Source organism: Loxodonta africana, chromosome 6 (genome assembly GCF_030014295.1).
Source record: "Loxodonta africana isolate mLoxAfr1 chromosome 6, mLoxAfr1.hap2, whole genome shotgun sequence".
Taxonomy (NCBI): Eukaryota; Metazoa; Chordata; class Mammalia; order Proboscidea; family Elephantidae; genus Loxodonta; species Loxodonta africana.
The window spans coordinates 9,017,719-9,044,386 of record NC_087347.1 but is presented as its reverse complement, the minus strand read 5'-3'; the positions used below and the strand labels follow the sequence as shown (position 1 = coordinate 9,044,386).

Here is a 26,668-nt window from a genome sequence, read left to right as displayed (position 1 = left end):
AACGCTAGCAAGAGGCCATCTAACATGCATCAATTGGTCTCAACCCATCTGGATCAAAGGAGAATGAAGAACACCAAGGACACAAGGTAATTTAAGAGCCCAAGAGACGGAAAGGGCCACATAAACCAGAGACTACATCAGCCACAGACCAGAAGAGCTAAATGCTGCCCGGCTACAACTGATGACTGCCCTGACAGGGAACACAAGAGAGAACCCCTGAGAGAGCAGGAGAGCAGTGGGATGCAGACCCCAAATTCTCATAAAAAGAACAGAATGAATGGTCTGACTGAGACTGGAAGGACCCTGTTGGTCATGGCCCCCAGACCTTCTGTTGGCCCAGAACAGGAACCATTCCCAAAGCCAACTCTTCAGACAGGGATTGGACTGGACAATGGGTTGGAGAGGGATGGTGGTGAGGAGTCAGCTTCCTGGATCATGTGGACACTTGAGACTATGTTGGCATCTTCTGCCAGGAGGGGAGATGACAGGGTAGAGGTGGGTAGAAGCTAGTGAAATGGACACGAAAAGGGAGAGTGGAGGGAGGGAGGGGATTGTCTCATTAGGGGGAGAGCAATTCTGAGTATATAGCAAGGTGTATGTAAGCTTTTGTGTGAGAGACTGACTTGATTTGTAAACTTAAAGCAAAAAAAAAAAAAAAGATGGGTGGTTCAAACCCATTCAGTGATGCCACTGAAGAAAGGGCCAGGTTATCTGCTTTCGTAACAATTTGGGTTGTTAGTTTCTATTGAGTCAATCCTCACCCGTGGTGTCCCCGCATGGGCAGAGTAGAGGTGCTGCACAGGGTTTCCAGGCTGCGGCCCTTCAGTAAGTAGCACATCACTAGGCCTTCCTTCTCAGGCATCTCTGGGTGGGTCGAAACTTCCTATCATCTGGCTAGGAGTTGAACACTTAATCATTTGCACCACTCAAGGACTACTTCCGTAAAGATTAAAGCCAAGAAAACCCTATGGAGCTCAGTTCTACTCTGTAACACATGGGATCTCTGTGAGTTGAAATCGAGTCGACAGCAACTAACAACAACAGAGGGTATTTCTGTGAGGAATAGACTTGGTTGCAGATAACAAAAATCTTACCAACAGCAATGCCCGACTCAAGACGAGTGAGGGTTGGAAGTTCTATCCGACTCTTTCATCCACTCTTCCTCCCTTGGCCCACCTTTCAATCCTGCCATCGCTCTGATCCAAGAACTTGAGGTGGGTGACTCCACTGCATAGTCTTGAATCTATGAAGATAACTCTTTCTTTCCACTCTGAGGAATGTTGGTAAGAAAGTTGATACACACTGATAGCTGTTCACATGTGGACATGACTGATGAGGTGGAAACTGGGGAGCTCAGATGTAGCGCAGCAGTAGGCCTCCAGAGGCCTTCCCAGCATTTTGTCAAACTGTCACCCTGCGTCTTTGAAGAGGGAGAGGCAGATGGGTGGAGACAAAGAGAGAAAGAAACCCTGAAGCTCAGGCACAAGCTGATAAGGGACCTCACTGTCCCAAGTTAGCTGTGTGCTTAGAAAGTGTTAAATACGAGTTTTGATTTCTTTCATATCAAAAGGCAAAATTCAGAGCAAGGGAGAGGTAGTTCAGGGAGATTGCTAGGAAGCCTGTGGTTTAGGCAGTGTGAACGATTCATCATCATCATTATTTCACTTTCACTCCCTCCAGCATGGCCTTCCTTCTGCAAGCATTTCAGAGGGCTTCTGCTGGGGTTTTCTTATTAGCAGTTTGGGGTGTGACTGGAGGTGAGAAGTTGCTGGTTGTTCCTCAGGATGGAAGCCACTGGCTTAGTATGAAGGAGATAGTTGAGCTTCTCAGAGAGAGGGGACATGACATTGTGGTGTTGGTGCCGGAAGTGAATTTGCTTCTGAGGGAATCCAAATACTACACAAGAAAACTCTATCCAGTGCCGTACCCCCAGGAAGAGCTGAAGGACCGTTTCTACTCTTTTGGTAACAGCCACTTTATTGAGAGATCTTTCCTGAGTGCTCCTCAGGCAGAGTATAGGAATATAAAGATTATTGGTGACATGTACTTCACCAACTGCCAGAGCCTCCTGAAGAACTCGGAAACCCTGCAATTCCTCAGGGAGAGTAAGTTCGATGCCCTTTTCACAGACCCGGCCTTGATCTGTGCCGTGATCCTGGCTGAGTACCTGGGCCTGCCCTCTGTGTACCTCTTCCGGGGCTTCCCTTATGTCCTGGAGTACGCGATCAGTGGAAGCCCAAACCCCGTGTCCTACATTCCCAGGTACTATACTCAGTTTTCCAGTAAGATGACTTTCTGCCAAAGGGTGGCCAACTTCCTTGTTAATTTGTTGGAGACCCCTCTATTTTACCTCCTGTCTTTGAGGTACCAAGACCTTGCCTCAAATCTCCTCAAGAGAGATGTGGACTTAGTCACATTATATCAGAATGTCTCCATATGTCTGTTAAGATACGATTTTGCATTTGAGTACCCCAGGCCAGTCATGCCCAACATGGTCTTCATTGGAGGGACCAACTGCAAGAAGGGGGGACGCCTAGCTCAGGTTGGTGGTTTTTCCTATTTTTGATTACCCTGTTTCTTAGAAAGTAGAAAGAAATCATTCATATGTGCTCTGTTTCCCCTTACTCGGTCAACCCCTTCAGCCCATCTGGGGGTCTGCCTGAAGAAATGGCGGTCTTCTTTTCGACAAAGGGGAAAGGGGCTCGAGGTGGGGAGTGGTATGATATCTATGGCTGGGGTGATGCAGAGGATTTGAATGAAGACAGGACTGGTGTTTGGTTATCTGGGAAGAGACTCAGAGTCACAGAATGAGCCTTTTGTCCTGCTGAAGAGATAGAGGAGAAGGCTTGCCCAAGGGGCCAAGAGCTGGGAGGACAGAGCAAGTTAAAACCCATTCCTGCAACTCTGTCCCACGGATTTTTCCTGGGCCCTAAGCCAGGAATCAACAAACTACAGCCTGTGGGCCAAATCTGGCCAGAAGCCTGGTTTGAATGACCCAGATCTAAGAATGGTTTTTACATTTTTAAAGGGCTGTTAAACAACAACCACAAACAATATATGACAGAGACTATGTGGTCTGCAACACCTGCATAGTTATTATTTGCCTCTTCAGAGAAAAAGTTTGCTGATCCCTGACCTAGAGTTCCCAGAGTAACTTTGGAAAATGAAAATCTGTGTGTGTATTTGAATATTTACAATTATGGAAGGCTTCAGATCACTCCCTGTCTTTAATGCCAGAATTCTCTTTTTTGATACATTTTTTACCACAGAAAAAGCCTCAGATAGGCTCCAAACACCATGAGCAATCTTCTTTAACACCTGCTAGTTTCTTTGTTAACAAGCTGGGCAATTGGCTGTAACTATAAAGAGAGGGGCAGAGGTAATGAGCAGAATTGGACTGGTTCCAAGAAGCAAGGGGTGTGAAATAGAAGTATCCTATGTCAGGAAAGGAAGGAGCCCTGGTGTTGCAGTGGTTAGGCACTCTACTGCTAAGTGAAAGATTGACAATTGGAACCCACCTGTTGCTCTGTAGTCTTGGAAACTCCATGGGATAGTTCTACTCTGTCCTGTGTGTAAGCTCTGAGATGGAATTGACTTAATGAGAATAGGTTTGGTTTTGGGTTTGTCAGGAAAATTCAATTAAAGAAGTTAAAAAGTGGAAGTGTCATAAGAAACATTTTGCATAAGAAGGAAAAAAATATCATTTCTGGTATCTTGGTACCATTCATCTTATTTCTGAAACCAAAACAATAAAGCCCTGCTTGGTAATGAATGCGTTTGTGAGATTAGAATCCCTATTATATCTTGTAATTAAGAGATAGAAATCATCTTCAGCACTTATGAGATATCTCTCTATCTATATATTTTATATCTATACCTACTGGAAACCCTGGTGGCATAATGGTTAAAAGCTACACGCCTGCTAACCAAAAGGTCAGCAGTTCGATTCCACCAGATGCTCCTAGGAAACTCTATGGGGCAGTTCTACTCTGTCTTATAGGGTCGCTATGGATTGGAATAGACTCGATGGCAACAGGTAGTATCTGCTCTGTATCTGTGTCTATATATACAGCTGATCTTCATTATTCACAGATTTCATATTTGCAAATTTACCTACTCACTAAAATGTATCCATAACCCCCAAGTCAATTTTCTTGCCACCTTTGTGGTCATTCACAGATGTGCCCAGAGTAGTGAAAACTTTGAATCACCTGGTGTGCACAATCCCAGCCAAGGACAAACAAGGTGATGCTGTCCCCCTCCCCTTTTTTTTTCCATTTCTCCTCTTGTAAACAATTGTCCTTTTGGCTGTCTATTCAGTGCCATGTGTTTTGCATGTTTGTGCTCTTTGTTGGCAATTTCATTTTTAAAATGACCCCAATTTTAGTGCTGAAGTGCTATTAGGTAAGCTTCATCTAGGCATGAATTATAGTGCTATTGGCCATGAGTTCAATGGTAATGAACAAATGAAATCTATTAAGTAAGGTGTCTTTAAACAGCACACTAAAGCACAGTTGTGCATCGATCAGTTGACGAAAATGTGTGACCAGAGGCTTGCAGGAACTTAACACTCTATTTCCCCTTTGAGCAATGTTTCAGTGAAACCACTCAGAGCTGGAATTCAACAGGACTCCCTTATTTTTCTGGATCTTGCAAGTTTTCTGCCTTTGTTAGAGTGTGGCTTACCCCATTTCTATCACTCACTCCTAATGGAAAGTATTTGAAATCTCCTTCTCTGACAGGTTTATGCCTTACATAGTGTCTCAGGTATCTAGTGCTGCTATAACAGAAATAACACCAGTGGATGACTTTAACAAAGAGAAATTTATTCTTTCAAAGTTTAGGTATATAGAAGTTCAAATTCAGGGCACCAGCTCCAGGGGAAGGCTTTCTCTCTCTCTCAGCTCTGTGGCAAGATCCATGCCATCAATCTTCCCCTGGTCTGGGAGCATGTCAGTGCAGGTACCCCGTGTCCAAAGGACATGCTCTGCTCCTGGCTCTGCATTGTTCGTTGTAGGAGGTCCTTCTCCTTTCTGCTTGATTCTCTATTTTATATCTGAAAAGAGATTAACTCAAGATACAACCTAATCCTGCCTCATTAAGGTAACTGCCTCTAAGCCTGCCTTATAACATCATAAAAGCCATTGTTGTGGAGGTGTTTCTGACTCACAGTGATCCATAGGACAGAGTAGAACTTCCCCATAGAGTTTCCAAGGAGCAGCTGATGGATCTGAACTGCTGACCTTTTAGTTTGCAGTCGAATGCTTAACCACTGGGTCACCAGGACTCCCTTTAACATCAGAGTTTTAGGATTTACCACACAGAGGAAAATCACATCAGATCACAAAATTGTGGACAACGACATGATACTGGTGTTTATGGCCTAGCCAAGTTGACACATACTTTGGGGAGATACAATCGAATTCATGTCTCACAGGCTCTGGATTTTACATGTTTTATTGTGTTTATATATATATATATACATACACACATATATATGCCTGGTGGTGCAGTGGTTAAGCTAACTGAAAGATTGGCAGTTGAACCTCTGCAGCAGGTTCATGGCAGAAGAGACCTGGTGAAATGCTCCCATAAAAATTATAGCCGAGGATACCCTATGTGGCAGTTCTACTCTGCGACACGAGGTCACCATGAGTCAAAAATTGACTCACTGGCACCTAACAACATCCACAATAGATACAGAGATAGAGATGTCAATGAGGGGTATTCGATCATATTGAAAATCCAGACTGTAGCGATCGCACTTTATCTGGAGCTTACCTGCATTTGTACCTCAATTTTCATCCCAACATGTCCCTGTAGAGAGGATTCTGCATTACAACATGTAATTGTTAAGTTGTACTTGTAATTATTAGGAATTAACTGACAGTCATCAGAACCTAATTTCTTTGGTCAGTCAAACTGTTCCAACACTACGAAGAAAATGTGCAAAGCCTTTCAAAGACCATAGCTTGGTGGACATTCCTTGCATGATGCTGTGACCAGGTGTTAGGGAAGACTCTTCTGGTGGGCCCTCCTTGGGAAGATACAGTGATCACTTCCCTCATGCCCATGTGAAAGGCCCTCTGACCACAGCCCACCTGCCTCCTTTCCCAGGGGTTCTTGGCCACTTGGGCCTCCCTGGTTGTTTCTGGGAGCCCTTGAGCACACTCACAGACATTTGGCACCTGTTCTTCCCCCTGTGTCTGAGGGGCCTATGGAGAAGCCCCTTGCTGCCTGGCTAGTGGTTCCCACTGTGGGATCTCAGAGTCTTGTTCAGAGTCTGTTCTGAAGCCACTTACCCAGCCCTGCCAAGGGCCTCCTCTCCAGCCCTGTGTCCCCTTTGCCAAGTGGTACCAAAATCATTCTGCCACTGCCTCGTCAATGTTTCTGTCCAATCTCTGATCCTGACTTCTCCCCAGCATCTCATGCAGTCTCTCCTGGAAAGAACCTTTATTTTTAGGTCCTGCCCCTCTGCCCACTACAGGGTTGCTATGAATTGGAACCGACCCGAAGGCAATGGGTGACCTCTGCCCACAGTGGTTTGAATCCTGGCCGGAAGCCTGAGTGTTGAGCCATTCTTCTTGTTTCCTGGTTGAATTCTGTCTTCCCCACAGTAACCTCGTTTGCTATTGGGAGCCTTAGGTCTCAAACATTCTCATTTTAGAAGACTGCTCAGCTTTACATTTCATTATTAGAAGGACCACTGGGTTTTTTTTTTTCTCAGAACAAAAGAATTCGATGATGAAGCCTACTCTCTTCCACTTGCAATGCAGGGAACTGCTCAAGGTTTTCAAAGGACTCTCTCCACTGGGACTCCATAGACCCTGGAGCCAGGTTCTGGCCAAATCATACTCCAAGAACGAGCACATCCTCTCTGCCCAGCCTGCTCTCTGGGAAGGGATGATGAGAGCTCAGCCTGAGCCGAAGCAATAGCTGGAAAGGCAAGGTTTCCCATTCCCTGCTGTCCTCCAGACTTCCCCTTGTCCCCATAATATTAGAGCATGGGATAAGAGCTAAGAGTTGGATTTGAACCCAACTGTGTGGAGGCTGGAGCATGTAGCACAAATCTGAGCATACGTTTCTCCAGCTGTGTAATGGAGACGCCTATAATCCTCGCGTGAGTTGGGTAAGATCAAGTACACAGGAAAAAGAAAACCTTAAAAGCTGTAGATGCAACACCAACGTGATGGGACTATTTTAGGGTAGAATAATACGATGAGTCAGAATTGACTCCACGGCAGTTGGTTTGGTTTGGTGGAATAGGACGAAGGCCCTTAGACAAATTTAGTCCAACTTTCTCATGAAATGAGCAAGCAAATGGAGGCAGTTGGATGAACTGCCTGAGGCCACAGGTGCAGCCCAAGGCAGAGGAGGATAGAACCCACTTCTTTAACCCTCCCACCCTAAGCTCACGCGTTTGCTCTGCACTATTTGTCCCATTATATAAGCTCTGGAAAAAAGCAAAAACAAGTAGGGGAGAGGAGTCCATGGATGTGACCAGCCTTCTCCCAGCCATGGGGTCTTGGGCCTCAATTTCCTTATCTGTACAATGGAGCTGATGAAGTCTGCCTCTCCACCTAAGAGGGCTGTTAGAGCATCAAATGGGGCAACAAAGAGCATGTGAAAGCGCTCTGCAGAGTGTTGGGACCGAATCTGCCCTATCTCTTTCTTCCTTGGAACCTAGCTCAATATAGGCTGAAATTTTCTCTCTCTGAGTTTTCTCTTTATGATAAAAAAACACTCTGGATTTCTTGCAATGTTCTTTACAGAGCAGTTTTCAGAAACCCGTTGCTATGGAATTGATTCCTACTCATAACGAACCTATAGGACAGAGTAGACTTGCCCCAAAAGTTTCCAAGGCTGTAATCTTTATGGAAGCAGATTGGTACTTCTTTCTTCTGCAGAGCAGCTAGGAGCTTCAAACTACCAACCATTCAGTTAACAGCCAAGTGCTTGACCACTGTGTCACCAGGGCTCCTTAGTTTTCAGAAAACTAGATCCCAATTCCTCAGGGCTGGCCTCTTTGTTTTTGTTCCCCCCCCCCCTTGTGTTCCAGAATCCTCTAGACCAGTGATTCCCAACTGGGGGTGATTTTCCCCCCAGGAGGCAATGTCTGAAGACGTTTCTGGTGTTACAGATAGGGTTTGCTACTGTCAACTAGTAGGTAGAGCCCAGGGATGCTGCTAAACATCCTTGCGATGACTGGGACATACCCTACCCCTGCAGTAAAGAATTCTCCTTCCCCATAGATGTCAATACTGCTGAAGTTGAGAAATCCTGATCTAAATAAATTCCAGGCGAGCATCAGGGACTTATCTCCAGCAGGGCTAACAGCTGGAGCTCATCTTATTTCCCTAAGGACTTAAATCCCAACATTTATGGTTGAGCTGAAAGTTGAACTGTGGGCAAGTCAGGAGAAAAAAACCTCAAAATGAAAGTCATTCTTCATAGGTATTTAAAAAAAAAAAAAAACTTAAGTCAATGACTACAATGCCTGTAACGTGTTGCTTCCCTTTTTAAACTTTGTATTTAGCTTTATGATTGGTTACCTTGGAGATTATCAACACGTGGAACTTTTTGGCAGTAGTGTTTCTGTTAATGAGTAATTATCTAAACTGTGGCTAAATGCTAAGGTGAATCAGGGTTTAAAAAAAAATTTTCAATATAAGTTTCAAAAAACTGGAAACTTGGTTGATTAATAGTTTATGTCATTCTGTGAGAATGATACTAGGTGGGGTTTCTTTTAAACACCTTTATTGAGATAATTCACATAACATAGAGTTCATCTATTTAAAATTTACAGTTCAAAGTTTTTTAGTATTTTCCAAGAGTAAAACTCAGATTCTGAAAAACTGTAATTAAAGAGAGAGTTATTGAGAATACAGGCAACTTGAATCAAGGAGGCATCAAGTTTTACATAGTAAGATTAGCCACTCTGCTGAGGCACGGAACAATGATGGTTTATAATGGCAAAAAGCACAGGCAGCTGAGGTACAGCTAAAAGTCTTTTCATTGGTAGCTGAGCGATCAGGAAACTGAAGGTGGGCTATGTCAGAAGTGGGGCTTTGTCTCAGATAGGACCATTATAGGTACATGGTTGGGCAAGGATTAGTTCAGTGCGGGAGCCAGAGTGTTTTTCTGAGAATCGGCCAACCACCAAATGTTCGTGGGTGCAGTTGTTTCCTGAAACACATGAAAATAATCTAACAGAACATGCTTAGAAATGGGTTAAGATGGAGTCACTTTTAGAGAAATGGGTCAAGATGGAGTCACTCTTGCTCCCTTGATGTGAGTCCAGGATAGACCAAAAGCTCGTGTTGGATTATTCTGCTTGTGATTCCTTCCCTTTGATCAAGAATTTTCTTAAAATTCATGGATCATTATGCATGGACTTACTGTTACCTTGCTATATGTATGGTCTCATCTTCATGGTGAGCTGGTATTATGTCACCCAGAAAGGAGTAACTCATCTTTTGCAAGGGTTGTAAGTGGGCAAATGGGTGGCCACTTATGTTTTTTAAGTCGTTTAAGACCCTGGACACTATCAGAAGAGTGACTGGCTCTAATGTCACCAGATGGATAACTGGGCACCACTGCAAATATCTTTACCATGCTATTTCAAATCTCAGAAGACTGACTGGGTGGAAGGATGGATTTAAAGAGGAATCAGTTGGCATAGGCAAGGACTCAAGTGAAGGAACAGGTGAGTCTACAGAGGCCTCAACAGTCTTCAAAGTACATGGCACATTGTTTATGAGTAGGGGTGAGTGTTTTGGTACAGAACTGGGTAATGCAAGAAAAGAAACATTTAATCAGGCAAAAGAAAATGGTAACAAAAAGGAGTATAACTAGCCTAGTTTTTACAAGAGAGCTGACATAAGATTTGATACCATTGGTAACCAGGTGACAATGTCAAGCCAAGCATCAGGGCTGCTAGCATCTTCTATATGGAGCCAGGTAGCATTCGGTCAAATTTTCTTTATGCCGTGTTCTACTTTTCCAGTGGTATTTATCCAGGTGCAACAAGAAGTGGCACGTAGTCCTCTTCCTTGTGCTAATAGAAAGTCAAGACCTATTCTTTGGTCCAAAACTGCTTAACTAAAAACGCCAAGGATTCTCATTGTGCTGCAAGGTTTCTGCAATGTTTTTAGCTAGCTATTCCATAAAAAAAATAGCAGTTGAAATATTTTGGATGGCCCTTTTTAATTAGGCTAGTCTGACAAAGGAGAAGAATGAGCTAAGAAATCTGTATTCAGGGCTGTGGTACTTTTCCATTGGATCGTAATATCCATAAGTGTCTTTGATTCCTCTCTGATTCCTGACCAGGATATTTAGGTCATTAGTACAATGTCTACTTTTATCATAAGAATGAATGTCTAAAGAAACTCCTAGAAGACTCAGGGTGCATTGGCCCATCATGTTTCATCCATCTATACAGGGTAATTCCCAAGTGTAAGGTTCCTTGTTTGGTTTTGGTACATTTTCTGTAGGATAATCTGATCCTCCACATAAGAATACATACGCATCAGGAACACAAATCATGCCATTCTTGGTATAGTTGTGTGGGAAGGGAATGTTTTGATTAACCTGTTCAAGCCAGGGTTCTGTTAGAGAGTTGTTACAAATGAATAACCATCCATTTATAGATAAACATTTTTTTTTTTCCTTTACATAAGGGGATAGATCTAAGGGTACCAAGTGAAGTATTTCTTAGGCAGTGAGGAAACGGAGAATAATCTAGGGACCTGTCTGTGTTTGAAATCTGAATAGGTAAGTTGATAAATAAGGTGACCTCTTCGGGTGCAAGTTGTAGAGCACTGCAACACTCAGTCATTTATTTAGGGTTGAGTTAAATTAAAGAACGGTATCTGAAGTTGCATTAACAATCCAGAAGGATACCAATATCTGACACATGTGGCTTGCTTAAAGATGATCTCAAGTTTGGTGGTAGTGGGAGGTATAGAATTATACTTTAGTATGGGAGAAGCTAATGGATCCAAGAATTCATGTGGAGCCATTGGAGTGGGATAACAGAGCCAACATTCAGTCATGTTACCGGCACAAGCTACTGATTGTGCTAACTTCATGAAAGCATTTTCCTTCCATGTGTCAAAAATTTTTGAAAGCAGAAAAATAATACTTAAGAAGAACTCCATAATGTCAAAATGACAATTAGGATAATATAGCAAGGAATAATGCCAAAATGATAAAGCAAGGTGATTATAGAAAGGTTATGAGTATGAAGCAAATTGCAAAAATGTCAATAGTTTGCATGGAAACCAGCAATGGTAAAACTTGTTTAAGGAAACTTCAGCTCGATTAGGAGCCAAGTTTTCTACAGGCCTGATCCAGAGGTCTTGGAAAGAGCTGTCCACTTCAGATGTCATCTGTTTCTGATCTCGAGGTCATCAGAATTGGTGGTGGAGTCCTTCCATGGGTTGGACAGTCCAGGCAGAGTTCTTTCAGCTGAGAGAGGTGAGTCCAGGTCTTGATCCCCCGTAATTTGGCCGCAGAAGTGTTTGTAAGAAGTATCAAGTATAGCACTTTCCATCTAGGTTTGAGAGAGTCTTTCAATTGGTGTTTTTTCTGCGAAACATAATATCCAGGTTGAATATTGTCTACTCAAGACATTTCTTCCTTTTGATTCTTAAAAGCTTCTTTAACTTGTGTAATGTGTTCATTAGAATATTGAATCAAAGATTTACAATATTGAAACAGGTCAGATTGAATTAAATTTGATTCAGGGCAATTTGCCCAATATGGAAGAGCTATTGGTTGTCCAGTAATAATTTCATGAGGGGTCATTTTGTGAAGTCCAAATGAAGTAGTCCTCAAATTTAAAACCACCAGAGGCAACTTTATTCCAAGGCAATTGTAGAGGTTTAGAAAGCTTGGCTAGTTGAGTTTTATTACATCATTAGTTCTTTCAACTAAACCAGAGGATTAAGGACGGTGAGAACACCGAAGTCTCTGAAAAGTAGGGAAAATTTTGCACATCTCCTGTCTTAGTTATCTAGCACTGCTAGAACAGAAATACCACGAGTGGATGGCTTTAACAAAGATAAATTTATTTCTTCACAGTAAAGTAGGCTAAACGTCCACATTCAGGGTGTCAGCTCAAGGGGAAGGCTGTGTCTTGCTTTCGGACTTCTCATCTTCCCCTGGCCTAGGAGCTTCTCTGCATAGGAACCCTGGGTCCAAAGAATGCACTCTGCTCCTGGCACTGCTTCCTTTGTGGCACCAGATCCCCCTGTCTCTCTGCTTGATTCTTTCTTTTATATCTCAGGAGATTGCCTCAAGACACTATCCAATCTTGGAGATTGAGTCCTGCCTCACTAACACAACTGCCACCCATCCTCCCTCATTAACATCATAGAGTCAGGATTTGCGACATATAGGAAAATCACACAATACCAGGAATTATGGCCCAGCCAAATTGAGACACACATTTCTGGGGGGGACATACTTCAATTCATGAGAACTCTTTAGTTATTTGTCCAGTAAAATGGATGTCTCTATCACTACAATGGACTCTTGGGCTCCCCAGTTAGGAATAATATCCTTGAGAAGTTTCTTAACTACAAAAGCAGCAGTAGCTTGATGACTGGGGAAAGCTTCCACCCAGTGAGAGAATTTGCAAATCATTACTAATACAAACTTGTAACCATTCAAGGGTGGAAGCTGGATGAAATAAATCTGCCATTCAAGAATAGGTTCTGAAGGCAGAGGAAATCTCCCAGGTGGTGCTGTATAAAGTTTACTGGAATTAAATTGAGAACAAATAAGAAACTGGGAAGCCACTTGTTCAGTAACCTTATAAAACTGCTCCCACCAATATTTCTTTAAGATTTCTAGCATCTTATTGCTTCCCAAATGAACGTTCATATGCAATGCATCCAGTACAGCGGCTTGCCGGGATTTGGGACGTACTAAGTTCTCGTTGGGTTTCACCCATATCCCGGAGGTGGAGCACCAGAAACAATCATGTGGGGCTGATTTTTGATGTTCAGATAAATCCTTTAAAGTCACTCTTCCAAATCTAGAGGGGTTTTCTATAAGCATATTAAAAGGTTGTTCGTCATCCAAAGCAGTGCCCTGAGGTGAGGGACCATACAGAACTGTTAAAAGTTTTTGCAAAGCATTAACAGGATGGAAACAAAGGGGGAGTGTGATCTTCAAAACTGAGAAAAAACGTGTTCTACCATGGCAGAACAATATCCCCATCAATGGGATTCTAAAGCCCTGATTAGTTCATCTGCCATTATTCCTGTCTTATATTTTTTTTTATCATGGCAGCAATTTTGAACCATAGGGACATGCAAGGATTCCAGAAAATGGGTTTTTTATTAGGCCTGATCCACAGTCTAGTGGTTGAATCCTGATGACAGGTGGCCTGCTCCCATTCTTTAATTTAATTTGTGAGTTTAATTGTTGGTGTTTATAAAGTGACTTTGAAATTTCTTTTGGGTCAGATTTTTATGGGCAATAGTTTACAGGTGCCATGATTGTTTTCTTTTTATTAACTATCCCTCCTTTTCCTCATGCTCGTGAGTGGAATCATCAGAATCATGAGGGAGGGTGATGTTCTTAAACAGTGTTTGGGAAGCTGTTCTATCAGCCATGCTGTTTCCTTTAATTTCCTGTTTGTGGAACCCCTTTTGGCTGATGCTCTTGAATTTTAATTACAGTGATCTCAGAGAGGAGCAAAAGGGCTTCCAGGCAGTCTGCTTCTAAAGGACCATTTTAAGTTGAATACCAGAAGATGTTAACAACCCTCTTTGTTTCCATAACATGCTAAAATCATGAGTAATTCCAAGAACATATCTAGATTCTATGTACATTGATCATTCAGAAAGCAGTTTGTAAAACCTCTTGCAACAGGCTGACTGGTTCAGCCTGTTGATCTGAAGTGATTTCAGGAAGGGTACCATCTTAGACGATCCCGGAGGAAGTTGTCATGGTATATCCTCCCTGGTAATGAGAGCTGATATGTTCAGGCTTTAAATATGACCCATCAACCAATAGAACTAAATCAGTACTAATGGTGAGGTTTCTTGTAAATCTTGCCTAGAAGACAAAAGCTGTTCAGTAAGGTTCATTGAATGTAATGGTGTGAGTTGTCATCATCATTAGGTAGACGTACAGGCAACAACATAGCCAGATCTAGAGAGTATGTAACCAAATATTACAAGCTTCTAGAAGGAGCACATCATAAGAAGTCAGCCTACTACCTGAGAGATGTTGAGTTAATGTCGAATTTCGGATGGCTGACACCACATGAGGGACATAAGTGTCGAGACAATTTCCTAGAACTATATCTGCTATAGTCTCAAGTAGTCTAGCAGTTGCAGCAACTGCTCTGAAGCAAGTTGGGTAGCCCATAGAAACAGGGTCTAATTCAATGCCCTAATAACAGTAGGCCTCTGTGGTCCTCTGTGTTTTTCACTGAGGACTTCTAAAGCATTCCCAGAAGTTTCTGGACAAAAAGTAGAAAGTATAAATTATAATCAGGAAGCCTTAGAGCAGGGGTGCTTGTTAAAGCCTTGGTGGCGTAGTGGTTAAGAGTTTGGCTGTTAACCAAAATGTCTGCAGTTTGTATCCACCAGCTGCTCTGGTAGAGTCTATGGGGCAGTTCTACTGTGTCCTAAAATGTAACTATGAGTGGGAATTGATTTGACAACTGGTTTGTTTTGGTTTGGTTTTATTTCGGTGTTGGCTTTTTGGCCATCTTCAGAACATTGAGTCAGGTTCAGAACCTTTGAAAATTTGGTACATGGATTGAGCTAACAAAGAAAACTTAGGTATCCTAGCTTTGCAATAACTGCAGAATCCTAAAAATCCCCTCAATTGCTTTTCTTGTAGTGGAGACGTGATAAGATACGATAGCTTCTTTTCTTTTGGGGTCCATAGTGATTTCTTTTGCTGAAAGGACATGTCCCAAGTATTTAAACAAAAGTTGAGCTAATTTCAATTTTTTCTTTGGAGGCCATTGTAACAACAGAATAGTAGCTGTGAGACATGCCTGTTGAGAACTGGAACAGACCGTAAGTCATCCACATATTGTAATAATGTGGAACCTTGAGTAAATTGTAAAGGCTGTATATCAACATGTAAAATCTGAGACAAGTCGGTGGGAGACTTGGTGAACCCTGGGGCATTACAGTCCACGTGAATAATTGGTCCTCTCAAGTGAAAGCAAATAAGTATTAGCTGTCTGCATGAATGGCAACCCTGGTGGCATAGTGGTTAAATGCTATGGCTGCTAACCAAAGGGTTGGCAGTTCAAATCTGCCAGGTGCTCCTTGGAAACTCTGTGAGGGCAGTTCTTCTCTGTTGTATAGTGTCACTATGAGTCGGAATTGACTCAATGGCACTGGGGTTTTTGCTTTTTTGGTCTGCATGAACTAGGATGCTGGAAAAAAAAAACATTTCAAAGGTTGACCACTGTGAAGTGTGTTGCTTCAGGGTGTACAATACAAAGAAGTAAGTGCAGACTGGGGACTATGCAGAATCTGGGAATTATTATACAGTTAATGGCACGTAGGTCCTGTACAAGCCTCCAGTCCTGTCCTGATTATTAGGTGTCTTAACAGGGAAAACTGAAGTATTGCAGAGACTAGTGGGAGAAATTATTAAATTAGAAAGCTTTAGTTAGAAAGTCTTGAATTATTGGGTTAAACCCTTCTCTAGCTTTTCTTTTTAAAGGGTACTGTGAAATTTTCAGGTAAAGGTATAGAGGTGTCTATTTGAATGTTAATTTTTTCAACTGATAGGACCTGACAACATCAGTAGACATGGTGGCCCATATGCTTTTAGGTACAGAAGACAGGAAATCTGCAGAACTGAGTAAAATAAGGGAGTGACTCTCTTGTGTTTGCAAGCTAAGTGCTTTGAGATAACAGCAGCCCTCTTCATTTGTAGTATTTTCTATTCCACAAGAGCCAACTGATTGGTTGGTTTCAGGCAAGTCTAATAGCGATCCTCCTGTTTATGAAACTTTTATTTGACATTTCCTTTTGGATGAAAGATCTCTTCCTAAAAGGTTTCTTGGGTATCTAAACTAAGTAAAAAATGGATGCATGTCTTCAACAGGGCCTCAGGAGATCAAAATAAGTTGAGATCGGGAAAAATTTTGTTCTCAATTAGTAACCCCCACTATCTTTGATGTTTTGTTACTCCAGGGCAGCGCCTACATCAATGCCAAGGTCCCTGACCTGCTAGGTTTCCTTGAGTCCTTATGAAACTCCATTTTAGGGGGACACACTCACACAGGGGGGCCTGGCCTGAAGAACCTGGCGTCTGTAGTGCCTTTTCTTTCTCCTCTCCACACCTGGCTGGTGCTGCCCTCCCTCCACATCCTGTTCTCAAAGTCCTACCTCGCTCCTGCCAGCTTCAGGGACCTGCACCGTGCTTCCTTTGGACTGTCCTCAGGTCTTGCTGAAAGGAGCCCTGATGGCACAGTGGTTAAGTGCTCAGCTGCTAGCCAAAAGTTTGGCAGTTACAAACTACCAGCCGCTCCGCTGAGGAAAGATGTGGCAGTCTGCTTCTGAAAAGATTATAGCCTTGGAAACCATATGGGGCTGTATTACTCTGTCCTCTTGGGCACTGGAGCCCTGGTGGTACAGTTGTTAAGAGCTCAACTACTAACCAAAAGGTTGGCAGTTTGAATCTAAGAACCACTCTTTGGATACCGTATGGGGCAGTTCTACTCTGTCCTATGGGGTCACTGTGAGTCGGAATACGCTCTAAGGCAACGGTTTTGGGAGTCTTTCTGCTGTCTAGACCCGGACCAGGGTGTTGCCACCTGCTGGTCCTGATCACTGTGAGCAGGACACCTTGCAGGCACCCCTCCCCAGGAGGCAGCATTGGAGGCCCGCGGCCAGCTGGCACTGAGCAGCCTCCATACCCTGCCTATGCCCTTCACAATGTATTTGCATCCTGGCTGGATTCCCGACATGAGCACTGTGCAGGGGTGGCTTCTTCTCCTTTCTGTCCAGGCAGCATACATTCTGCTCCAAGGGGCCAATTTAGAACCAGCCCTTGCAAAGCAGCCCAGCTGTGTTGTTGTGTAGCTGTGCAGCTATGGGTGACTAGCTCTGGGAAAGTCTGTTCCAGAATTGTAGGAACCACCTTTCACTTAGTCTGCTTTCCTCAGTCATCACCTTCTTGGGCCACCTTCAGGCATGAAATGAGCAGGTAGAAAACAGGTCACCCACCCTCCCTGTCTTTCACCCTGTGACTTTCCCACCATTTGTGATTTCTACACTGTCTCCCATATTATTTTCTTACTTCCTCTTCTGTTCCTGTTACTGCTTCTCTCTCTCTCCTTCATTCTCCTCTCTCCCCCACTCCATCTCTTTCTCCTTCATCTCTCCCTCTCCCTCTCCATCTCCACCTCCCACTCTCCCTTCTTCCTCCCCACTCATCGCTTTCCCAGGGCAGGGTTGGCTCATTGAGCCTGTTTTCAGGAACTACTTTTTGGCTACCAAAGGACCTTTCAGTTCATACCCCACATGTGCAGAGTAGAACTGCTCCATAGAGTTTTCCAGACTGTAGCCTTTGAGAAGCACATCACCAGAACTGTCATCCGAGGCACTTCTGGGAGGGTTGAAACTGCCAGTCTTCTGGCTAGTAGTTGAAAACTTAAATGTTTGCACCCCCTGGGGAGTGCTTCGGTAAAGTTTAAAGGCAAGAAAACCCTACGGAGCTCAGTTCTACTCTGTGACATATGGGGTCTCCATGAGTTGAATTTGACTTGACAGAAGTTAACAACAACAGAGGGTAGACCTGTGAGGATTAGATTTGCTGCAGGAAAGAGAAGTCCTACCAGCAACAATGGCTTATACAAGTGTGGGCGGGAAGTTCTATCTGACGCATTCCATCCACTCCGCATCTCTCAACGCACCTTTCAATCTTGCCATCATTGTGATCCCCAGAACTTGAGGTGGACAACTCCATTTTGTAGCGTAGAATCGTTGAGGTAACTCTTCCTTTTTGCTCTGAGAAAAGTTGGTAAGAAAGTTGATACACACTGATAGCTGTTAACTTGTAGACATGACTGATGAGGTGGAATCTGGGGAGCTCGGGATGTAGTGCAGCAGCAGGCCACCAGAGGCCTTCCCAACTTGTCCTCAAACTGCCACCCTGACTCTTTGAGAGGGAGAGGTAGATAAAATCAAAAATGAAACCCAGTGCCGTCAAGTCGATTCCAACTCGTAGCTACCCTATAGGACAGAGTAGAATTGCCCCATAGAGTTTCCAAGGAGCCCTGGCGGATTCGAACTGCCTACCCTTTGGTCAGCAGCAGTAGCACTTAACCAGTACACCACCAGGGTTTCCAGGAGAGCCAGATAAGTGGGGACAAAGAGAGAAATAAACCCAGAAGCTCAGGCACAAGCTGGTAAGGAACCTCATTTGCCCAATTTAGCTGTGTGCTTAGAGACAGTTAAATATTAGTTTGGTTTCTTTCATATCAAAGGGCAAAATTCAGAGCAAGGGGGAGGTAGGCCGGGTTTGGGAAGAATACTTGTTAGTTTAGGGAAATAGCCAGGAAGCCTGTGGTTTAGGCAGTGTGAACGATTCATCATCATCATTATTTCACTTTCACTCCCTCCAGCATGGCCTTCCTTCTGCAAGCATTTCAGAGGGCTTCTGCTGGGGTTTTCTTGTTAGCACTTTGGGGTGTGACTGGAGGTGAGAAGTTGCTGGTTGTTCCTCAGGATGGAAGCCACTGGCTTAGTATGAAGGAGATAGTTGAGCTTCTCAGCGAGAGGGGACACGACATTGTGGTGTTGGTGCCAGAAGTGAATTTGCTTCTGAGGGAATCCAAATACTACACGAGAAAACTCTATCCAGTGCCGTACCCCCAGGAAGAGATGAAGGACTGTTTCCACCTTTTGGAAACAGCCATTTTGCTGAGAGATCTTACCTGAGCACCCCTCAAACAGAGTATAGGAATGTCATGATTGTTATCAACATGTACTTTACCAACTGCGAGAGCCTCCTGAAGAACTCGGAGACCCTGCAATTCCTCAAAGGGAGTAAGTTCGATGCCCTTTTCACAGACCCAGCGTTGCCCTGTGGTGTGATCTTGGCTGAGTACCTGGGTCTGCCCTCTGTGTACCTCTTCCGGGGCTTCCCATGTGCCCTGGAGTACAAGTTCAATGGAAGCCCAAGCCCCGTGTCCTACATTCCCAGGTACTATACTCAGTTCTCAGACCAGATGACTTTCTGCCAACGGGTGGCCAACTTCCTCGCTAATTGTTGGAGACCCCACTACTTTACCTTCTGTTTTCGAAGTACCAGGATCTTGCCTCAGATCTCCTCAGGAGAGATGTGGACTTAGTCAGTTTACATCAGAAGGGCTCCATTTGGCTGTTAAGGTATGACTTCGTGTTTGAGTTCCCCAGGCCAGTCATGCCCAACATGGTCTTCATTGGAGGGACCAACTGCAAGAAGGTGGAACGTCTAGCTCAGGTTGGTAGTTTTACCTATTTTTGCTTGCCCTGCTTCTTAGAAAGTAGACAGAAATCATTCATACGTGCTCTGTCTTTCTTTATTCAGTCAGCCTCTGTAGCCCACCTGGGAGGGCTGCCTGAAGAAATGGTGGTCTTCCTTCCAATAAAAGGGAAAGGGGCTCCAGGTGGGGAGTAGAGGGGGCGATAATACATTTGAGACTGAGGTGATGCAGAGGATTTGGATGAAGACAGGACTGGTGTTAGGTTATCTGGGGAGAGACTCAGAATCAGAGAATGAGCCCATACAGCCTGTTGAGGAGACAGAGGAGGAGGATTGCCCAAGGGAATAAGAACTGGGAGGACATTTTAGGTCAAAACCCATTCCTGAAACTCTGTCCCATGCAGTTGCCCTGGGCCCTAAGTCAGGGACCAACAAACTACAGCCTGTGGGCCAGATCTGGCCAGAGGCCTGGTTTTGAATGACCCAGAGCTGAGAGTGGTTTTTACATTTTTAAAGGGTTGTTGAACAGCAAGAACACCATACACAATATGTGACGGAGACATATATGGTCTCTAACGCCTGCATAGTTATTATTTGGCTCTTTAGAGGAAAGTTTGCTGGCCCCTGACCTGGAGTTGGCAGGGTTACTTTGGAAAATGAAAATATATATTGCGTATTTGAGTAATGGCAGTTCTGAAAGCCTTCAGGCCGCTCCTTATGTTTCACACCAGAAGTGTCTTTTGTAACGCACTTTCACCAGAGGAAAACATCAGAGAGGCCCCAAACACCTTTACCACCCTGCTTTAACATCTATTAATTTCCTTGTTAACAAGGTGCATAATGGCTATAGCTACTGTGAAAAGAGAGGGGCAGAGATGATGAGCTGAATTGAACTGGTTCCAAGGAGCAAAGGGTGTGAAATAGAAGCCTCCTATGTCAGGAAAAGAAGGAGCCCTAGTGGCACAGTGGTTAAATGCTTGCGTGCCAACTAGAAGGTTGGCAGTTCAAGTTCACCAGTGGCTCCACAGGAGAAAGATGTGGTAGTCTGCTTCTGTAAAGATTTACAGCCTTGGAAATCCTACGGAACAGTTCTACTCTGTCCTACAGGGTCACTATGATTTGGAATCAACTCGATGGCAGTGGGTAATCTTTATGGAAGCTGGCTGCCACATCTTTCTCCCACGACATGGGTGGTGGGTTCATACCACCAACCTTTTGGTAGCAGCTGAGTGCTTAACCACTGCACCACCAGGGCTTCTTCATTTTCAAAAAACTAGACTCCAGTTCCTCAGGGCTAGACCTTCTAGTCTCATTTCCTCATTTTGTGTTCCAGAATCATCTAGATCAGTGATTCTCAACTGGTGGTGATTTTGCCCACCAGGAGCCAATGTCTGAAGGCATTTTTGGTGTTACAGTTAAGGGTTGCTACTGTCACATACTTTGGACATGTCATCAGGAGGGACGAGTCCCTGGAGAAGGACATCATGCTTGGTAAAGTAGAGAGTCAGCAAAAGAGAAGAAGACTCTCAATGAGATGGATTGACACAGTGGCTGCAACAGTGGGCTCAAGCATAGCAACAATTGTGAGGATGATGCAGGCCTGGGCATTATTTCATTCTGTTGTGCATGGGGTCGCTATGTGTCAGAACTGAGTCACACCACCTAACAACAACAACTGTCAACTAGTAGGTAGAGGCCAGAGATGCTGCCAAACATCCTACAATGCATAGGACATACCCACCGCCTCAACAAACAATTCTCCTTCCCAAAAAATCAATAGCGGTGAAGTTGAGAAATCCTGATCTAAAAAAACTTCAGGTAAACATTAGGAGCTTCACTCCATCAGAGTCCTAGGCGGGTGGTGTCCTGTGCCCACCTCTGAGCTCATCTTGTCTCCTTACAGGGTTTTCGACAAGTAACACACACCCAGGCTGAAATTCCAACATTTATGGGTTGAGCTGGAGGTTGAACTCTGGGCAAGCCGGGGGAACAAAACCCCAAAATGCCAAGTCATTCCGAATATGCAGTTTTAAAAAATACAACTGAATCCAATGTCTACAATGCCTTTAATGTTCTGCTTCTCTCTGAAAACTGTGTACTTTTCTTTATGACCCATTATCTGGAGATTAGCAACATGTGGAATATTTTGGAAGGAGTGTTTCTGTTAATGAGTAATTATCTAAAGAGTGGCTAAATGCTAGGGTGAATCAATATGAAATCAGGAAAAATTTTAAAAAAAGTAAACACATTGCCGTTGAGTTGATTTTGACTCATAGCAGCCCTATAGGACAGAGTAGAACCGCCCCATATGGCTTGCAAGGAGTGTCTGGTGGATTCAAACTGTTGACGTTTTTGTTAGCAGATGTAGCTCTTAACCGCTATGCTGCCAGTGTTTCCATTCAATATGGGTATCCAAAAAACTAGAAACTTGGTTGATTAATAATTTAGGTGATTCTAGGAGAATGATGTTAATTGTTTTAAACAGCTTTATTGAGATAATTCACTTACCATATGTCTTAGTCATCTAGTGCTGCTATAAGGGAAATATCACAAGTGGATGGCTTAAACAAAACCAAAACCCGCTGCCATTGAGTCGATTCCGACTCATAGTGACCCTATAGGACGAGGTAGAACTGTCAAAGACAAGTTTATTCTCTCACAGTTTAGTAGGCCAGAAGTCTGAATTAAGGGTGTCAGCTCCAGGGGAAGGCTTTCTCTCTGTGGGCACAAGAGGAAGGTCTTTGTCATCAGTCTTCCTTTAGTCTAGGATTTTCTCCATGTAGGAACCCCAGGTCCAAACGATGTGCTCTGCTCCTGGTGTTGCTTTCTTGGTGGTATAAGGTCACTTTGTCTCGCTGTTTGCCTCTCTCTTCTATATCACAAAAGATTGGCTCAAGACACAATTCAATCTTAAAATGACTCCTGCCTCATTAACGTAACTGCCACTAAGCCCATCTCATTAACATCATAGAAATGCAATTCAATTCATGACACCACATACAATTCACCTATTCAGAATTTACAATTCAGTGGTCTTTAGTATATTCACTGAGTTGTGCAACCGTCATCACAATTTTAGAACATTTTCAATCACTCCAAAAAGAAATGCCATATCCATCAGCAGTCACTGCTTATTCCCACCTTCTACCAACACCTGACAACCACTAATCTCCTTTCTGTCTTTATGAATTTGCCTATTCTGGACATTTCATACAAATAGAACTTGTGATATGTGACTACCTTTTTTTGCTTAGTATAATGTTTTCAAGGTCCATCCATTTGTAGCGTTATTTTTTATTACCGAATGTCCAGGCATGGACCAGTAACTTGAAATTTGCCTCCAAAATTGGAAGGTGCCGAAAGACTGAAGAAAGAGGCAGGCAACTCCAGCGTGGTGACATAAGAGTTTTACAAGGCAGTCTTACAAACAAGGTGGTCCCTGCTCGCCCAAGGACCATGCAGATCTCTGTACCCAGCAATAGGCAGGGTGGAAGTTTTATAGTGGTCAAGGACAAAAGTGGCTTCAAGCCACAGAGTTACAAGACTGCATTAGCAAGGTCACATAACAGGGCTTGGAAAAGAGCAGTGAACTAACAGAAAGAGCTATGAACAAACAGAAAGAGTGAGAGCAGCCATGTTGGACCTCACAAACCCTGTTTTCCCCTTCAGCCCACCCTGGAGGCCATTTCTTAAAATCTCACGCATTCCCCCTCTCCCACAAAGTCCCTGAGTGCCCCAAGAGGAGGTGTCACTGTTGGGTCAGACATTTTGCTGTAGTTGGAGGCACAGACCGCACCAGCAGTATAGATAAACACGGCAGACAATCCCTATACCCAGGAAAAGAACAAGACCCATCAAAACATCATGCCAACTAGAGGGGAAATGGGAAAATCAGGCAGCCAAAGCAGACTAGGCATCAGGTGTGTCCAGGTTTCTATCAGTTTCTTCCTGTAGCCTAACAGATCAGTTATGTCCTGGTGGTAGTATTGTATATAGGTATAACATTCAGTCTTTACTATGGCACAAGTCCTGCATTGAATGGTTGTTAGAATGTCCAGATCCATTCAGTTCTGAAGGTTTACCTTCCTTATTTATTTGTTTGGTTTTGGCCATTAATAGCCACAAACTTTCTCTGATGTCATTCAGGACATATTTAGTGAAATTAGTTAAGGCTTCAGTTTGTCCCATTACTTCTAAGGAGCCCATGGGGGGGAATAAAAATAGTCAAAAGGTAATCATACCAGTGGAAAAGGCTACACTTGGTCCACCTGGCTTTCACTATGTGATAATTCAGAGGTTTTTACATAGTTTTCTTGACAATCCCTGAAGTACAGGATGACCCCGAAGTGCAGCACCCTATCAAATCTTATGGTAACCAGGGCCACAGGTAGTGCCACACAGCCATCGGTTGCCACTAGGAGGGGGCTATGCTCCTGCCTTCCAGCTGGGGTGTTTATATTGCAACCAGTTAGTGGTATTAGGTATTATGACCAGTTGGCAGTGGAACACAAGAGTCCAGCCCAGTATGGGAGAGGAGGACTTTGAGGGAGATGGAGGGAGATACTTGAGGAAAGACAGTGGAACCTTGGTTCTTCTGTAACAGAGAAACATCTTAAGCAGTTAATGTGATGTCATCAATGTAATGAAATCAACGGACAACAGTGGGGAAGGGGAAAAGATTCAGATCTCTAATAACCGTACCTTGGCAAATAGTGGGACTGTGTAAATATCTTTGGAGGAGCACTTGAAATGTCCATTGCTTCCCCTCCCAGGTGAAGGCAAACCAGTCCTATGTGGGCTGGGCTAGAGGCATGGGAAAGAAAGCTTTGGCCAGATCTAACACAGCATGAATGAATAATTGACGCCTTTGAATGTGGTGCTGATGAAGAATATTGACTATACCATGGACTGCTGAAATAATGAACAAATCTGCCTTGGAAGATGTACAAGCGGAATGCTTCTTAGGAGAAAGGATGGCAAGACTACATCTCACAGAATTTGGACATGGTATCAGGAGGGACCAGTCCCTGGAGAAGGACATCATGCTTGGTAGAGGGTCAGCAAAAAAGAGGAAGACCCTTGACAAGATGGATTAACGTAGTGGCTGCAAAGATGGGCTCAAGCATAATAATGATTGTGAAGATGGTGCAGGTCTGGGCAGTGTTTTGTTCTGTCATAGACGGTGTCATTGCCACCCAGGACTGGTACACATCTTTTTGAACTGCAGCTCTTCCTGCAGAGCTCTTATGGTTGCTTCAGCACCTAGCTGGGTGTCTGTGGCCAGGCGAACTGCACAGAGCGGTGGCTATCACACAGCCACTACTGCTCATCTAGCTTCCTTTCCACACTTATGAAGTCATGTATCTTCCCAAAACCATGCTATGCCACTTGGTGTTTTGAGAGTGTCCCCATACTCATGAGGCAGGCAACACGCATAAAGTGTATTGGCAAAATCTCCCCACATGGAGGTCACTGGCCAACCCGGAATTTCCTCCTTGGGTGCCTCACTTTCACTCACCATTTCTTCAGTCTCCTGGCTTGCTAGGACCAGTAACTTGAAGTTTGCCTTCAAATATGGAGAGTGTGGAGAGACTGAAGAAAGAGGTGGGCAACTCCAGTGTCACAGAAAGGACTTTTCTTAGTAAGACTTACAAGTGATGTGGTCCCTGGCAGCCGAGGGACCATGCATGTCTTCTTCCAGGCCTAAGGAGGTCGAAATAAGTTGAGTACGAGAAAAATTTTGTTCTCAATTAGTATCTCCCACTATCTTCGATGTTTTGTTACTCTAGAGCTGAGGCTTTTGCAAATTTGTGGGGTTGATAGCAGATAAAGTATAACATTTATCAGTTAAAATTTTACGTGATTCTTCATTTTTTGGACAGTTTTTTCAACTTGTGAGTTTACTGCTATCATAGGAAAAGCCTTTGTAAATTACCCAGAGCCCCTTTACACTGTTTGATGAAGGGCTTTGTTGGCTTGCCCAGTAGCAACTTTCATTTTTAGTTGACAGTCCTCTATAAAATGCTCAGGTTTCTTACAAAAGTAACAAACTTTAGTTTTAGGTGCAAGTTTACTGCTAGGGCCCCTATGTTGGAAAGGAGGCCATCTTCTGGGCTGGGTTTGGAGTTGTTGTAATTGTAAGGCCAGAAACTTATTTTGTCTGGCTTTAGTTTTTTGTTCTGCCTCTTTGGTTTGCTGTTCTAAAACTTGAGCTAATTTGTGGGCTAGAGTGGTTAGCTGGGTTGGAGACATTTTTCCAATTTAGGAAATGTCATTTAACAAGCTCAGCAAGCTCAGGATGGAGGCTATTGAGAAACATGAAATTAAAAAGTTATGTCTGCTCTGGGCTCTTTGAGGTGAACCCCGGAGTGCTCTTAGAAGAGCTTAAGAAATTAGGTGATGCCTAAAGTTATAAACACTTTCAACCTTTTCTTGTTTGCAACTTTGGACTTTCCCTCGATCAATGTTGTGGGGAAACACCTTTGGAATGTTGTTGTTGTTAGGTGCTGTCAAGTCGGTTCTGACTCGTAGCGACCCTATGCACAACAGAATGAGACACTGCCTGGTCCTGCACCATTGTTACAATCGTTGTTATGCTTGAGCCCATGGTTGCAGCCACTATGTCAATCCACCTCACTGAGGGTCTTCCTCTTTTCCGCTGAACCTGTACTTTACCAAGCATGATGTCCTTCTCCAGGGACTGGTCCCTCCTGACAACATGTCCAAAGTATGTAAGATGCAGTCTCGCCATCCTTGCTTCTAAGGAGCATTCTGGTTGTTCTTCTTCCAAGACAGATTTGTTTGTTCTTTTGGCAGTTCACAATATACTCAATATTCTTTGCTAACACCACAATTCAAAGGCGTCAATTCTTCTTCAGTCTTCCTTATTCATTGTCCAGCTTTCACACGCATATGATGTGATTGAAAATACCATGGCTTGTCTCAGGCGCACCTTAGTCTTCAAAATGACATCTTTGCTTTTCAACACTTTCAAGAGGTCCTTTGCAGCAGATTTGCCCAATGCAATGTGTCTTTTGATTTCTTAACTGCTGCTCCCATGGGTGTTGACTGTGGATCCAAGTAAACAGAAATCCTCGACCACTTCAATCTTTTCTCCATTTATCGTGATGTTGCTTATTGGTCCAGTGGTGAGGATTTTTGTTTTCTTTATGTTGAGGTGTAATCCATACTGAAGGCTGTGGTCTTT

At 43.7% G+C, this 26,668-nt stretch overlaps 2 protein-coding genes across 2 annotated transcripts in view; both read left to right on the top strand.

The window, feature by feature from the left end:
* The first annotated feature begins 545 nt into the window (after window positions 1-545).
* LOC135231513 (UDP-glucuronosyltransferase 1-6-like) lies at window positions 546-10,288 on the top strand. Its single transcript, XM_064286524.1, has one exon. The coding sequence runs from the start codon at window positions 1,682-1,684 to the stop codon at window positions 2,564-2,566; it is 885 nt and encodes a 294-aa protein (XP_064142594.1). The 5' UTR covers window positions 546-1,681; the 3' UTR covers window positions 2,567-10,288.
* Window positions 10,289-10,402: 114 nt separating this feature from the next.
* Window positions 10,403-26,668, top strand: part of LOC100658045 (UDP-glucuronosyltransferase 1-6) — a 139,367-nt gene continuing 123,101 nt past the window's right edge. Inside the window, 3 exon segments of the mRNA XM_023557734.2 lie at window positions 10,403-18,885; window positions 18,888-19,262; window positions 19,265-19,479. Of these exon segments, the coding sequence (XP_023413502.1) occupies window positions 18,621-18,885; window positions 18,888-19,262; window positions 19,265-19,479 (855 nt within the window). The 5' untranslated portion in view covers window positions 10,403-18,620.